Source organism: Lathamus discolor, chromosome Z (assembly GCF_037157495.1).
Source record: "Lathamus discolor isolate bLatDis1 chromosome Z, bLatDis1.hap1, whole genome shotgun sequence".
NCBI lineage: Eukaryota > Metazoa > Chordata > Aves > Psittaciformes > Psittacidae > Lathamus > Lathamus discolor.
This window is the reverse complement of record NC_088909.1, coordinates 5608010-5623687: the sequence shown is the minus strand read 5'-3', so window position 1 is coordinate 5623687 and position 15678 is coordinate 5608010. Positions and strand designations below refer to the sequence as shown.

Sequence of the window (15678 nt, the reverse complement as noted above, 5' to 3'; positions counted from 1 at the left end):
TTTTAAGCTGTCATTGTAGATGGGTCAGAATAGAGCTGAATAGTGATTTTGTGTTATAAATGAGGATGACAACTCTTGACAAAGCTTCCCTCTGCCACCCTTGAATTCATTCTAGTTCACCCCTGTTCAAATTATGTATTTGCATGTATCTGAGTTTCCAATAAATTATATTTTGTCTATTTTTTCAGCAATGAATTAGAGTAAAATCAGAGCAGAGTAACAATAATTATACCTTTTTTCCCTAAGGCTTTTGCAGTTACATGCATGTAGGTAAAATTACTGATCTGGTTTGTGATGACATTGTTAACTTTAAGGGCCAGTATCAGAAACCACAAATTATATTTACCATTCATGACTTGTTGAATAGCTGCTTGTCATTTCTATTTACAGCTGTTTTGAATTGACCTCTGATGGTTAGCCATTTAAGGTGAAAAGTGAGGTAGACCCATTGTTAAAAATAGAAATAATTTCAAAGAACAAGAATTAAAATCCTTTATTTACATCATAAAGCACCATAGAGCATTATTGCTAGTAGAAGTATGACGTACTTCATCAGATTAAAATGTTTAAAAGTTTTAAATATCTCAGATAGCCATCAAATATATCCGCCATCTATCCTTGATAGAAGAGCCAACATCTGCTGAGATGCAGACCTGTGACCTCTAGATAAGTTTTTATACACAGAAAAATATTTGCCTTCCTACTTTGACCTCCCATGCACAAGACGTGAGCCATGGATTTGTTTCCTAGGGAACTAGTGGCTGAGGAAAATCTATAATTAGATCTGTGGGTTGTTTCCTACAAATGGGAATTGGGTGCTAAGGAGGTTCTTAGAGTATCCAGAAGTATTATTACTGACTTCATGTAATGGAACTGAATTTAAAAAAATAAATCCCCAAAACCAAAAAACAAACAAACAAAAAAAAAAACAAACAGAAAAAAACCCCACCAAAAAAAACTAACCCTTCATCATGTTTCTTTTTTAATATCTTCAATTAAAAATTAATAGTGTACTTACTGCTCTAGGTTCAATATGCAAAATATTTTCAAAAGTCAAGGCCTAACAAGTTAACTTCTTCAAATGAAACTGAATCTTAATTTTCAAGCGTGGTTTTAGATGAATCATTTTCACCAGCTCAGTTTTTCTCACTTTACTACTCCTATTCAGTTCTTCAGTTTGGCTCTGCAGCTTCCATGTCTTGTTCTGCAATTCCAATCACTCTACCCGTCTGGAAGTTCCCTCAATCCTGATCATGATTTCTTTCTTTGCTGCATGTATGTATCTAAAGATAACATTTGTAGCTAAGCCCCATGGGCAGTAATTGTAGCTGCAGGGAAAGGAAACAACTGGGTTTTTTATATTCTCCAGACAACCCAGGGCAAACTTCTCTGGACCTTAGCAGCAGACTGTTTTAGAGTGGGCACAGTGCAGCTGAGATGCTGCTTCCAGCCTGGTGTTAGATCAGAGTGCTTTTTTCTGTCTGAGGTGCCGCCATGGGGGCCTTGAGTAATAAATCAAGACTTTGACCTTTTTTTGAATAGATAGTACTGTGAAATACCTGGAAAAAGGTACTGTAAATTGGCTCTGTTCTCTTTTTCTCCCACCACTTGTAGATTTACGTACGTGTGGTGATTGCACATTATGTACACTGTCCCATGTTGATAAATTCTGCAATTAGAAATCATTAAATGTTGTAACTTATCTGCATCTCTGTCTGTTTTAGAACAGTGATAAGTTTGCAATAAAACACCTCTTTAAATCTATTTTTTTATTATTTTTAAGGGCATATTTTGAGTTGTTCATTTAATATTGTCAGTCACAGTCAGATTTTCCCTAACTGTTAACCAGAGCTTTTGAGCTACTCTGTACTCTGTCTGGCTATCATTCAAAAGGCACTGGTCATCAAATTCCTTCAGTTAACAGGGTTTGTTGCCAATTAATAACTTAAACAACAATTAAATTATGGAGATAAATAGCTACTGAAAAGCCAAATCAGCCAGTGAAATATCCAGCTTTTCTGTGATGGGTAATACTTCTAGGGCACTTTCAGATTATGAAAAACTGTGCTTATAAATTCTGTGCTGTCAGTTAGGAAAATTCCGTTGTGTGCTGAGTCTGGAGTTTACAGATACGTACGTGAAATCAACTGCTACTTAGGAAAAAGGGAAGTGAAAATTGTTTGCAATGAATCTTCTTCCGCTTTGTAAATTAGGAGTATAAAGAAACTGAAGGATTACCTGTTACAAAAGATAATGAACATCTTGATGTATTCATTGAATTACTCTGATCTATGAGCAAATGCTGACTGTTAGTTATTTATGTTGGTTAAATCTTCAGATCTGGTGCAATTGTAGATGAAGCTTGCAGGGCCTAGAGCTGCAACTGATTTTTGAAGGGGGATTGTTGCAACTATGTCCAGCTACAATAATGAACCTCAGACTGAAGAGATCTGCCTGTGCACAGGTCTTTCACATTCATAAATTCATTTTGTTGCAGTTGGACACCTGTACATCCTACTACAAAATTGATCTGAATTTTTTAAACATTTATGGACAATTATGATAAGAAGCCTTTATGCTGAGATCATATTTTTTGGTTGCATATCAAATATCTGTGTAGATTATTCAAAAAATACCTCAAAAAATGAGCACTGGTGGAGAAACAAACAGCTTGATCAGTTTTTTAAATGTGTTATTTTCATACATTAAGATATTTAAGATACGTCTACAGAATTTATTAGTCTTGTCAGATTTCAGATTTAGTGTTGTTTTTATTATAGTTACTACAACAATGTGTTAGTTGGTATAGTAATTTCTATAGGAAGTAGAGCCCCATCCAACAAAACCCCCAAATATACCAACTGCATCTCAAGCAATATGAGTTTTATTTCCTTCATGTGCATGCAAGTTCTGAATATAAGACCTGATAAGTGTATTTATGTAGTTTTGTCTGGATTGCTTCAGGCAAAGAATATTTGTACTATTTGCAGCGCCCAATCAGTCTTGCAAATATGCATCGAAAAGTAGTTAAAAATACGTGTTTTTAATTTTCACGATGTTGTTCCTAAATTTGACACTTCCTAAAGTGTTTTCTGTGAAAAAGTTCATAATTAAGATGGTAAAAAAATACCTGTGGAGTATATTGGTGTGCAATTTTTCTTTTTTTTTTTTTTTTTAATTTCAGCTCCTATGGTCTTTGGTGGCTTTTTTTTTTGTTGGTTTTGGTTTTGGTTTTGGTTTCGTTTCTGTTTGTTTGGATGGTTAGTTGGTTATTTATGTCCATGTTACATCACTAAGAATTGGTATAAACAGTTCCACTTTCAAGGTATTAATACACCCAGTGCTCAAGACTTGAAAGATTTTCTACAGCTATTAAGAAGACTTCAGTTTACAGATGCACTGTGGTAATAATGAATGTGTTTCAGTTTGAGAAACTTTTTTTCTGCATTAAGAATTCTGAAATAAAAAATAATGGCTAATCTTGTAATCTTAATTTTGCCCATTGGCCACTGATCTTTTAATGTGTATGCTGGAGAGGGACTCTTTGTCAGGGATTGTAGTGATAAGACAAGGGGTAACAGGTTAAAACTTACACAGTGGAAGTTTAGATTGGATATAAGGAAGAAGTTCTTCACTGTGAGGGTGGTGAAGCACTGGAATGGGTTGCCCAGGAAGGTTGTGAATGCCCTATCCCTGGCAGCGTTCAAGGCCAGGTTGGATGAAGCCTTGTGTGGGATGGTTTAGTGTGAGGTGTCCCTGCCCATGGCAAGGGGGTTGGAACTGGATGATCTTAAGGTCCTTTCCAGCCCTAACTATTCTAGGATTCTATGCAAAAGTGCAAATTTCAGATACTTTCTAATCATGTGTTTTGCCCAATTAAAAGTGTGTCTTGGGGATCTAACATAGAAAGCGATAGATTTAAAATAACTGAATTATGTCTTTCTCCGTAGAGTTAAATCAAGTCTTTTGTTTATACACATTTTTCTTTGTCTGGGAAATAGATATACATGTATATAACACACAAGCATATGTGATGCTGTATATTAACAGAATCAAGCCACATGTTTGTAGTTAGTGACACAGAAGCAATGTCTACTGTACTAAACATTGTTTTCCCCATCTTTGGTTTCCTCAGAAACCAAACTCTTCACCTTGACTTTGTGTTGCTTTCTCTCACAGGAGGTTGGATCAGGGTTGTATATTCCTGTTGCTGGTCACATGTTCCTTTTCACTCTGGGTTTGTGCTTTCTGTTCCAGTGCAAGTGAAAATATTAGAATCTGAGTGATTGATTGACTGCCTGGTTTAAGCTTTGCACTGACAGCACATGGTCTGGGAGGTTTAGGCAACTTTGAAAACCTTGCCTCTCACATACACTGAAGATTCAAACCTGAGCTGAAAATGTTTTTAAATTTAGGACTGTGATATTGCCTACATGATTGTATTGCATAAACATCTTTAACTGCTGAAGTTCTGTTGTTTTGCAAATATTATTCATACTTGTCCCCATTAACTCAGCTTGTGTTTTGGAAAACATACTGAATGGGCATTTGTCCACATGTGTGTTGATTGATAATAAAATGAAGCTAACAGCAAGTCTTATTATGTTTGTGAACAGCCATGGAATTGCGGAATGATCTGGGTTAGAAGGAACATTAGAGATCATCTAGTTCCAACCCTCTGCCATGGGCAGAGGTACAGTTCACCTAAAATATACATTGTTATATATAATGTGTCTGGTTTTATCCCTAATTATGATGACCAAAAGACATAGTCACTTAGAGGAGCTTTATAATTTCTGTTACTGTTAACTATGTGAAAAAATCACCTGGATGCTCTTGGCTGTCACCCATATACTGAATGATTTCTGAAGAAAGTCCTAGTCAGAGAGAAAGCAAAAGTCAAATTTGGCCAACGTGTCTCCCTCTGATAAAGAGCAGAATTTGGTTCCCATACTTAACTTTTTATCCAGTATTTTTTAATGGCATCTTTTGAGTTGTTTTTCATTTAACATTGTCTGTCAGAGTCAGATTTTTCTCTAATGCAATATTTGTGCTGGCCTGAGGCTGACTTCAGGCCTTTCAAACCACTGTTCTTATATTGGATAGAAAGGTGCACTTGTGAAAAGTGCAGATAAAGGTATTGAGAACCAATAGATCTAATTAATTGTTAAACTCAGCAAATTATATATGTTCTCTTCTAATCCCAGTTTTTGTATGTTTGGCTTATAGCACTGGAACAGTTTCTGTCGGTTAGCGTTTCTGAATAATGATGGGAATATTTTGCATCTGTTTTGGTTGAAAGATAATGTCCTGGTTTTGAGCAGCAGCAGTCATTTTTTCTCCTTCTTAGGAGCTAGTACAGTGCTGTGTTTTGATCTTTTGGCCTTGGAGCAGTGGTGATAACGCCGATGTTTTCAGTTGCTGCTCGAATGTTTGGTCTGGCCTAGGACTTTCTGAGCCTCATGCTCTGCCAGGGAGGAGGGGAGGCCGGGAGGAAGCAGAGACAGGACACCTGACCCAAACTGACCAAAGAGGTATTCCGTACCACAGCACGTCATGCCCAGGATGTAACTTGGAGTGACCCGGAAGGGTTGGGACTGCAGGGTTGGGAGAAGGGATCGGTCGGTGCTTGGCTGGGGGGAGTGGGGTGAGTTATTGGTCGGCTGGTGTTGAGGTGTTGTATTCTTTCCTCTTGTTATTTCCTTTAGCACTATTATTATTGGTGGTAGCAGTAGTGATTTGTGTTATACCTTAGTTACTAAACTGTTCTTATCTCAACCCGTGGGAGTTGCATTCTTTTTGATTCTCCTTTCCGTCCCTCCAGAAGCAGGGGGAGGGCAAGAAGGGGGGGAGTGAGTGGACGAGGTTTGTGGTTGGGTTTAAACCACGACAGATAATTTCGGTCAGTACAGAGCAGAAGGAGCCTCTGACTGCAAAGACTGATTTTCAGTATGGCAGGACAGGAAGCGTCTGTTTAAATGCTTATATGAGAGCTTATGGGCCTAAACCATTGCTTTGCTCCTGTGTAGTAGAGTGATTAAAGGAGAAAAATAGTTCACCTCTTGCTATTCGATGGATAAGCGTGCTTCTTAGGAGGCATGGAGAGGGGTAATTACTAAAACCACCTCCCAGAAAAAACACAAGAGAGATAGTGTAATGCTCTGGAATGAAGAGTAGTGGGGTATGAACCAAATATTCCTGCCTGAGAATCGGATTTGTTTTCTAATTGAAAAGTGAAATTATTATGATGTATCTCTAATTCAAATGGTGTCAAGGACTAAGAAGTTATGAAAATCATTGAAGCAAACACTTCTTAAAGAATGGAACTGGTAAGCTGGGATGGTGTGTTTAAGGATGGTTTTGCTGGGGATGCAGAAATGTGAAGTCTCTGGGGACATTGTGGCTTCTTGTATTTCTCTTCTTCTCTTGAGAACACTGATTTACTTTTGCGATAAACCTGCAATGGGATCACATTGCTGAAATGAGTTTAGCTGGAAGGGATACATAATGTCAGCTGAAAAACAGCGCTAGGTAAATATGTTTTAGCCATGGTTCAGCAAAAAAGCAGATTCTGTCAGCTAAGTACCACTGTTTTCTTGAAAGTGTCTTTTAGTTCAACAGAATCATAGAGTTTCTGCCTTTTTTGAGGAAAAACAACCCCCAAGAAACAACAAAAAAAAACCCTGGTTTGTCTTGGGTTCTACACATGTGGCTCTGACAAAGCTAGCATTGATCACTTCAGTTTTCAATACATTAATTCACCAATGTGCCCCTGACATGGAAAGTGTTATGAGGTATGGGAAAGTGAGTAATGTCTATGTCTTCATCTTATACTGTCCTTTGGATCCTGGATGAGGAAACAGCCTTCAAGAGTCTACATTACTGTGGGTTGCTCAGCTAGCTTCTATCCTGCCTGTGCCATCTGTCTATGCAAAGCCAAGAGCCCTTCTGAATTGTGAGATCATAACAAGGGAAAAATAAATAAGTATGAAGTAGGAGGCCAGATCAAGTATGCCTGAATTATACATATTCTCAGTAGGTGGCTGCTTGGGTCTGTGCTACTAGACCATGTTCTAAGAATGAAGAGCCTTTATATGCAACACCTAACCACTGTCATACAGTGCAGATATTTTCAATGTTAGAACCTGCACTGAAATTCCTAAAGCTGAGCATAATTTCTGGAAATAAGTGTTTCTGTCTAGGCTTCAGGTAGCAATAACTGTGAGAAAGTCCTTGGCATATTTTAGAAATGTGAAAGAATGACATACGAAAGCAAACATTCTAGCAGAAATAATCTGGCCTTGTTTTTTCTCAGCTAGTAAATTGGGAAACTATCATTGTGTAAATACATTGCAAGCTAGGAAATTTTCATATGAACAGTGCTGTGTTTATGGCAGTGTTCAGAATAGCAGTCTTGCCAGAGGAGGTATCAGACAATCCTCCTTTCTTGCTTGCTCTTGTTAAAGCACCAAACCATATGGCAAATTAAGCCTGATTTTTATTAAACTTTTCATTGTACTGATCTTAGTGTGAACTGGGAAACGCACTTTCTTTGAACTATGCAGCCACTATATAAGCATCCTAATTGGGAGATGTTAATTTTCTTCCTCATATTCCTGGGAGTTTGTAGCTCCCTCTTGTGGCTAATTAATCACTTTAAAGAATCTTTTCCGAAAATTACTTTCCGTGCAGTCACTACTGTTCTTGAACAGGCAATGCAGTGGTACTTGGAGCATCTCTAACTTGAGCTTCTGATTATTATATCAAGGATAACTCACTGTGTGATAACTACATGCAAAGAGGGGTAAATACTTTGGAAAGCAGGATCTGCAAATGCTTGCACCATGAATGTGACAGTTTCCTGCAGTTTTAAACAAGCTGTAATGGCACAGCAGTCAATAAGAAAAAGGCTCTGCTGTCTGGTATCTGTTGGTCCTATACAGTATATGCTGAACAATGGTTTACAACTAAAGTGTGGGTGACATATGAGACATGGGATGTGTTGTAGTTCCATGGAGTACAAATCTCTCGAGATGGCTTGCCATCAGACTCAGGGTTAAGATCTTTGTCAGATTTGTAGTTGACAGGAAATATCCCCTCCAGTCAGTTTTGCAGGTACCCTTATTACTGTTGTTTTTATTGCACTCCTGTCTTTCTCTCTAGTGTAGAGAAAGATCTGTATGTGATTATCTGGAATTTTTCTGAAAAATGCCCTTGCAAAGCCCGTTATTTGTTTTGCTTTCTTTCTGTGGCTTGTTACAACTGTGCCATTGCACCTAGACAGCATCCTACATTTGCCACAAACAGGTAATGTTTGACGGCTCTGGTGGAAATGACTGTTGCATAGTGTAAACCCATACGTAAACCCAGGACACATAGACATCTCTGAATCAGATTTTTGTGGGTGACTTCAGGCCTTTCAAACCAGTATTCTTACATTGGATTAAGTACACTTGTCAAAAGTCTCAGAAATCAGGGCAGAAGATGACCAATTCATCTTCTTGCTTAAAAAATGGGCAATGGTCATGACATTACAAACCAGTAAGCCTATCCTTATGTTAAGAAAAAACATGTATTTCTAGGTTTGGTGCAAAAAATACCAGAGAATGGTCAAAAAAAAAAAAAAAAAAAAAAAAAAAAGAACTAAGCAGAAGGTAACTTTCCATTAGGAATTATTAAGTTTCAATTTCATTGCAAAATTGAAGTTACAGAGTTATTTTGCCCTTTCATCACCTGAAGTGTTGTCTGCCTTGGTGTTTTGGCATGATATATTCAGAAATACATGAGGAGAAAACTTCATCCATTAGTGTTTCTGACTTGGAAGGAGGAATAAAAAAAAAGTGAAAGAGGTTTTTACTTTAAAATTTCTCCCTTCCCTAAAGGGTCTGAGAATTTAAACATTATCTCTGAAAATGCTGGTTTCCTATTTCATAACTTGTGGCATTTTTTTCTCAATTAAAATAAAGGAATAATGATTAGGGAGTTTAGTCTAAACCTCACTGCCCAGTAATCTGCAAACCAGCCTTGCTGAACCCAGTGCAATAGGGCAACAAACATGTATTTCCTTAGGGACATTATTAAACACCCTGAACATTTATTATCTCAAAATAGGAGCAGGTCCAAGTTTCTAAGGCCAGTTTTTCTGTTCCTCTTCCTGAGCTGTAATTCAGACCAGCATATAAATATTTGACTTAATGTTTCTGTGGAAATTGTAACGATATAAAATTGCGAGAAACAAAAGAACATGAAACAGCACAGGGAAGGAATGGCTTGGCAAGATGGTTAGCCTTAAAAGGCAAGATTAATTTATAATCCTTCTAGATTCTGGTGTACAAATAGAAATCTACAAAGCATGTAGCTTATAACAAACATTGTGTGGCTCTGCAAGTTTACATATGTACTGTCTCTAATGTGAGACAGCCTTGAAATTGGATTTTTAGGGATTTTTTTCTTATGGGGAAATAAGGTGATAGCAACAAGGAGTTTCCATACACGTGTGTGTATACATAAACATACGTATAAATTTGGAAAGTGGAGGAATTCCAACTGCATTACTAAGCAGAGTTCTGGGAAGGATACCCAGATATTTTCATGAGGAGGTTTTTTTTCTTGGTTTAAAATCCTGGGAAAGGAAGAGAGTGGAAGGGTACAGGACGGGGAAAACCCAACATAAAAATAGTCTATTTTGTAATGACTGTACAATGGCTAATAAAAAGGACTGACTAATTGGAAAATAATGTGTGATGGCTCTCTGGTATTGCAAGAGTTGTGAAATAAGTATGCTTTATGCCCTTGGAATATGCCACTTTTTTTCTTTTTTTCTTTTTTTTTTTTTTTTTTTTTTGGTCAATTTGTAGCTATTTTATTAATTTAATATTTAAAAAAGAAATAGAATTGAATAAAATGCCAAATTCTAGACACAGTGAATGCAGTAGCAGTGGAATAACAGAACCTTTAAACAGTGGAATAGAAGACAGCAGATATAAGATAGGAACTGGCTAAGGACATGAGGAGCTTTTCCAGGGTTTAGCACAAGAATTGCACAGTGTTTTCTGAATGACTGAAGCCATATTTTATAGTTATGTGTTTGTATTACTATGAGCCATATTTTACAGTTATATATTGCCATGAACCATATTTTATACTAATATACTATTGGCAGGGAATATACCTTCATTTTAGGTAAAGGATCAGAATGGCTTATATGGTTTTAGAATGATTATAGAAGTTTTTATAATAGGACATGTATCTTGTTTTCTGCCATGCAGGTCGTCAGTAGATCAGTGGGAGAGGGAGTAAGATTTCGGCTCTCTGGTAAGGGAGCAGATGAAGACCCAAAAGGAATTTTTAAAATCAATGAGATCACTGGGGATATCTCCGTGACCCAAGTCCTTGATAGAGAAGCATCTGCCAGTTATGAGGTGAGTACTCACAGCAGTAGTATATCTGCCTTTGTGTTGAGAGCACATATTTTTGGAATGTGTATTTGCTTTTCAAGGGTCTGCAGTTATTGAAGACTAAATTGCGGATACTGTCTTACAAAATTTCCAGGAAAAGTATTTGTCCTTTGAAAATGGTAAATTTGTTCATTCTTATGTGCAATTGAAACTCCAGCCTGCTTTCTGAGTGTAATTCCTGTCATTTATCTTTAGTAGAAATCCTGACTGAACATCATGTACGCATTTGATTTGTGAATACAAAATTCCGCTTGGACAAAAGCAGATTTTTTAGTGAAGTTGCCATTAAAGTATTACGTGGTTATATTTTTTTCTTTTTTTATTGTCAAGCTGTCAAAGGAATTTATAATTTAACTCCATTTTTAGTAATGGATATCTTTTAACAGAGATAAAGGAGACTCTGTTAATGGGAAAATGTTAGCAGATATATCTCTGTCAGATGTGTGTCTCATACTAAAGCTTCCTTTCTTTTTCAATAAATGCTGGTTTTCCCCATTGAAATTCTAACAATCTCCAAAATCTGTAAAGTAACTGCACCACAACGTCCTGAAATGCATGGTCTAAATATCATGTCAAGTCATGTTTTCTATCTATCTGTTGAAATGTGGAGTCAGATAAATTGTGTCTGGCCGCTCTGATACAGATGAACAGCAGAATGTGAAATATGAAATGGTTAGTACATTTACATGTTGACATTTCTGCCACAGTATGGGGGACTGACCTCTTGTGTCCTCATGCAGCAAGGAGTGCGTGGTACTCCAGCTATGTAGGACACAGGCTCTGCTGACAGTTCTGAGTGCCATCTCTGACCTCTCTGTATTGTCTTTTGCCGTGCAGTAATCAATAGTTGTACTTTCAATGCTGTTTGTTTCCTCCTCTGGAAGAGTTTGCCAGTTAGATGACTAGTCATACTTGCTCAAACAGTACTGCAAAAATTTACCATATGTTGGTTTTCAACACTTAAACATCTATTTCTCATCTGGGTCAACAGTGAAATGCATGTTTACCACTCAAACAGGATTTACGGTAGATACTGATGTCCTTCTTAAAAGAAAAACATTGCCGTTTCTCTTTTTAACACTGCTACTTGTCCTCATTTACCAGCTGCTTCTTACTTTACCGGTGGCTTTCCATCTTAATATGTTCAGTATAATCCTTTAATATTTTTTTTTACTGGAAAATCATAATAGTTTTTTTCAACCTAATGCTTCAAACTGCAAATGGCCCTCCTAGCTGATCTGGCAAAGTATACACTTAAATTAAGGCAAAAAAAAGAGGAGCCTTTTTTTGAAGCAGTGCAAGTTATATGCAAGCAATGTAGTAGATTATCCAGAGCAGTGTGAATGTATAGCCTAATAGGCTATAGTGCTTTCTAACCTGTTAAAGAGCACTCTGCTCAGCATGCTTGCTGGCATCCTGCTGTGCAAAATGTAGTTGGAAAGTTCTGAAGGAGAGGCCTCAACTTGATTAGTGTGTCTGTGAATCCAGCCTTTTGTTTTCCAATAAAAATGTATCACCATGTCAGGAAAGCAGCAGGATTTTGTCCCTGATTTCCTTGGTATGCCAAAAGATGGAAATACCTGAAAGACACTTATTTTTTTTTGTCAAAAGTGTTTTTCTTTCCTGTTTTTGTTTGAGCTTCCCTCTTGCCCGGTGTTGTTGATGTCTTAAAAGAAAAAAATGAAAGCATAGCGCAAACAAGGAAAGAATAGAGTTCCATGAAAAAATACAAGTTCTTTGCAAGCCACCATATTACTAAGTACAGAATCAGCAGTGGGGCAAAGATAGAAATATGAAACCTGTATCAAACCTTCTAGCTACACAGGGGGCTGCTGCGCACGAACACCAAGCACTGATTTGTTTCCTATGCTTAATGCATATATACTCAAGGAATGAGAATAAAGAAAGTGGTAATAAAGCACAAAAGAGAGCTTTGGTGATCATAGTATTCCATAGAACTTTACAGATTTTGCCATCTGTGTACCTTAAAATGTTTTGAATTAGCTAAGAATATTTAATATATTTTTAAAAAAATGTTTTCTTTCATTGAATGTTTGCAATTTTGCTTTTTGCTGCTCTTTTTCTCCTGGAGGAATATTGAAAAAACTGTCAGAGTTTTTCTGTGTATTCATTGCAAGAGAAACATGATTAAATTAGTACTGAATTCTACTCAGACAACTGTTGATTGTCTGAATTAACTCTCACTTTCTACTGTTTAAATATTTTACTTTTAATAAAAGACAGAAGATACTTTAAAATAGAGTGAAAAAAAAACTGTCTGAAGTTCGGAGCCTGCCTGTCACTTTGGTGCAGACCATTTTTGTGGCAGTCGTGCTTTCAGATAAGTTTAGATTTTGCTTGTTAACAAAAGAAACTCAGCTGCAAGAGAAATGTAAAGCAGATTACATTAATGACACCCACTACCCACCAAACCCCACACTTACTTATCCAACTGATTTATGAGTTTATTTTTCATTAAATCAGTTAAATTGTTCAAAAATGGACAAATACGTGAAATTCCAATAAAATATTAATGTTGGGCTGATTTGTTACCATAGTAATTCTAACTTAATCATCTCTGTATTTGAAAATGTGATGGTTCCTATTGAGGAAATGAAACTATGCCAGAGGGGGCTGGGTGAGACAGCAGAAGCCCAAAAGCCACTATGTTGAAATTACCCATTAAAATCTTTTTTTCCTTATGTGTATAGAACAATGCTAATGAATTGTGTTTGCCAATGGAAACACGCCAAATGTTTCCGGTGTGTTTCTTCTTGTTATCTTTCTGGGGTGCCTCCTTAAACGTCAGAGAATGTCAGTCATCTTCACTTCCAAGTGGAAGCTCCTCATGGAGAAGAGCAAGAGGATGTAGGGATGTTATTAAGCCCAGCAAAGACAGACTGCTTTAGAAAAGTGTGTAGTAATTCCTTTTTTCTTCTAAAGAGTTTTGATAAAGAGCATCCTGGTAGGAATCCTCTGGGTCAGAGTAAACTGGATTTACCCTGAATGGGTTTTTTAGGGAACTTGTTTTAGCCTGTCAATGAAACTACGAAATGATGCTCTGGAGAAGGGGCTTAAGCAGAATATGGGCATCTTATTGAGTTGCTTCTGGGTTGCTGAGATAAGCAGGTAGCCTAGAGCCCCTAATTAGTTGGAACAAAAGGTGTTCAGTTGTACAAATATGCCCCAAAATCATGTCCTTGGTTTTCTCTCAAAATTTGAATAAATAAGACTAGTTGGAAATTTCAGAAAATAGCAAATCATTTAGTATTTAAAAGTGCAGTTGTTGAAAAACTGATGAAGGAAATTGGTAGGGAGACTTAAGATGGCTTTTCTTGTTCAAATCATTGAAGTACACATCATCCAAAATTTGCCAATTCTGAGTTTGCTTCAGATCCATTTTTTCTGACTCCATCAGAGCAGAAATATCCGTGATTTTCAGTTGTATCATTTAGAAAAAACAAACAAACAAACAAAATAATCAAGTGCTTCTGAAAAGAGCTTGCAATCACAGAACTAAAGGATTCTAGTGTCAGTGAAGTCTCATTGTAGTAAGTGTTGGTAAAAGAGTAAAAGATGAATGAATTATGAAATAGAAGTCCAAAGTCCAGGTCTGCAACCTCTTACGCAGCAGTGGCAAAGTGCCAGTCAGTCAATGGGGGGAGTTTCAATTGGTTATCAAGATTTTAAAGGGTATTGCCATTGTCTTTTCATGACTGCTTACCAAGTGAAAATATGTGTAGAAGAGAAATAATCAGAAAGTGATCCATTGCAAGCATGAAATGAAGAAGCTTGATGAAACTATTCAGCGCCAGTGTGCAAATTACAGCTGTGGCCAAATTTACCTAGGCAGTTTTAACTGTTAATGAAGAGTTAGTTTTAATTATTTTTAAAGTAAAGAGCTTTATTTGTTTTAGAAAGTACTTAACAAGCAGAGGTGTGAAATCAGCTTTCAGCTTTTTTTATCATGACAGATCGCACTTCTGTGAAGGGATGTTTTGCAACTGTTAGTGACAGACTGGGATACTTAGAAAACTTGTGTTACCAGAACTGAAAAGCAGATTAAGAGTATTCGCTTTATGTAGTATTGTTTCAATGTGTTGAATAACAAGTAGACTGAGAACAGGCTAAAGAATTCAGACTGATCGACGGCAACCTAATCTCTAGTGTGAACTGCTTCAGCTAAGGTTACATGAGACTTGTTTCTGTGACCTAGCCAAACGTTTAATATGATGCTGCAGTCCTAATGGACTCTATTTCTGTGTCTAATATGGAATAAATAATGGAAATGCTTCACAATCATGAGGAAAACTAGTTTGGTCAGGTGCCAAAGATTATTTTGCGAGAAAGATTTTTAAGTACCTGAATTCATTTTTGCAGATATTGAAAGTAAGTAAATGAATTTGTCTTCTGTGTAAGTCCATTTTAGTGCAGCCACATCCTTTTCAGAATGATTTATTATGCTGAATCTCTGCTATATGCACTATGGAGATATATAAACAACACACAGAAAGCATGATTCTCTTTGAGAAGGAAAACCATGAACTTGCTTCTAACTTCAAGACTGGTCTTAATCTTGATTATCTGCACTGGAGTAATTGTCTGAAGTGTAAGTGATCTGCTGTGTCTTGAGCTCAAAGCAGGAATGGGGCACGTAAGACCCCAGTCATCTCCAACTCATACCTTGAAAAAAATGGCAACGCTCAGCCTTCCATGGGAAAAGGGTTTGGTCTTATAGAGACGTAAGTTTCAGTAAAATGTGCTTGATGTAATTAAAGCATCAGTAACACAGAGAAAACTGCTAAAATACTGGTGCTTTCAAACTGTATCTGTTACATCAAAAAACCTTAGAATAATGGAAAAAACTTTCAGGGAGGAATCCTCATTAGGAAGGAGAAATAGAAAGGAAATTTCCCTGGGGGGGGGGGGGGGGGGGGGGGGAGAGAGGGCAAAGAGGCAGCTCTTGTGCAGCTATTGGATATGAAACTTATCTATATGAACGACCTGCAGTTAGATCAACTCACACACAGCTGAAAATTCTGCCAGAATTTTCTCTGGAAGAGATTTCTTACTTGTTATATATGTGCATGCAGACAGTGCATGAGATTTTATATATTTTTTCTTTATATTGATATGTTTACATATACATTCATCAAGGTGTTCACCTGTTGGGGCATTGGGTGCATTCAGAGAGTTTTACATTGATTTCATATTTTGACTG

General features: G+C 37.0%; 1 protein-coding gene across 3 annotated transcripts in view; it reads left to right on the top strand.

The window, feature by feature from the left end:
* CDH13 (cadherin 13) overlaps nt 1-15678 on the top strand; it is a 533860-nt gene that overhangs the window by 231823 nt on the left and 286359 nt on the right. For all 3 annotated transcript variants that reach the window (XM_065662579.1, XM_065662578.1, XM_065662577.1), the window contains exon 5: nt 10269-10421. In XM_065662579.1, coding sequence (XP_065518651.1) covers nt 10269-10421 — 153 coding nt within the window. The remainder of the gene's footprint in view (nt 1-10268; nt 10422-15678) is intronic.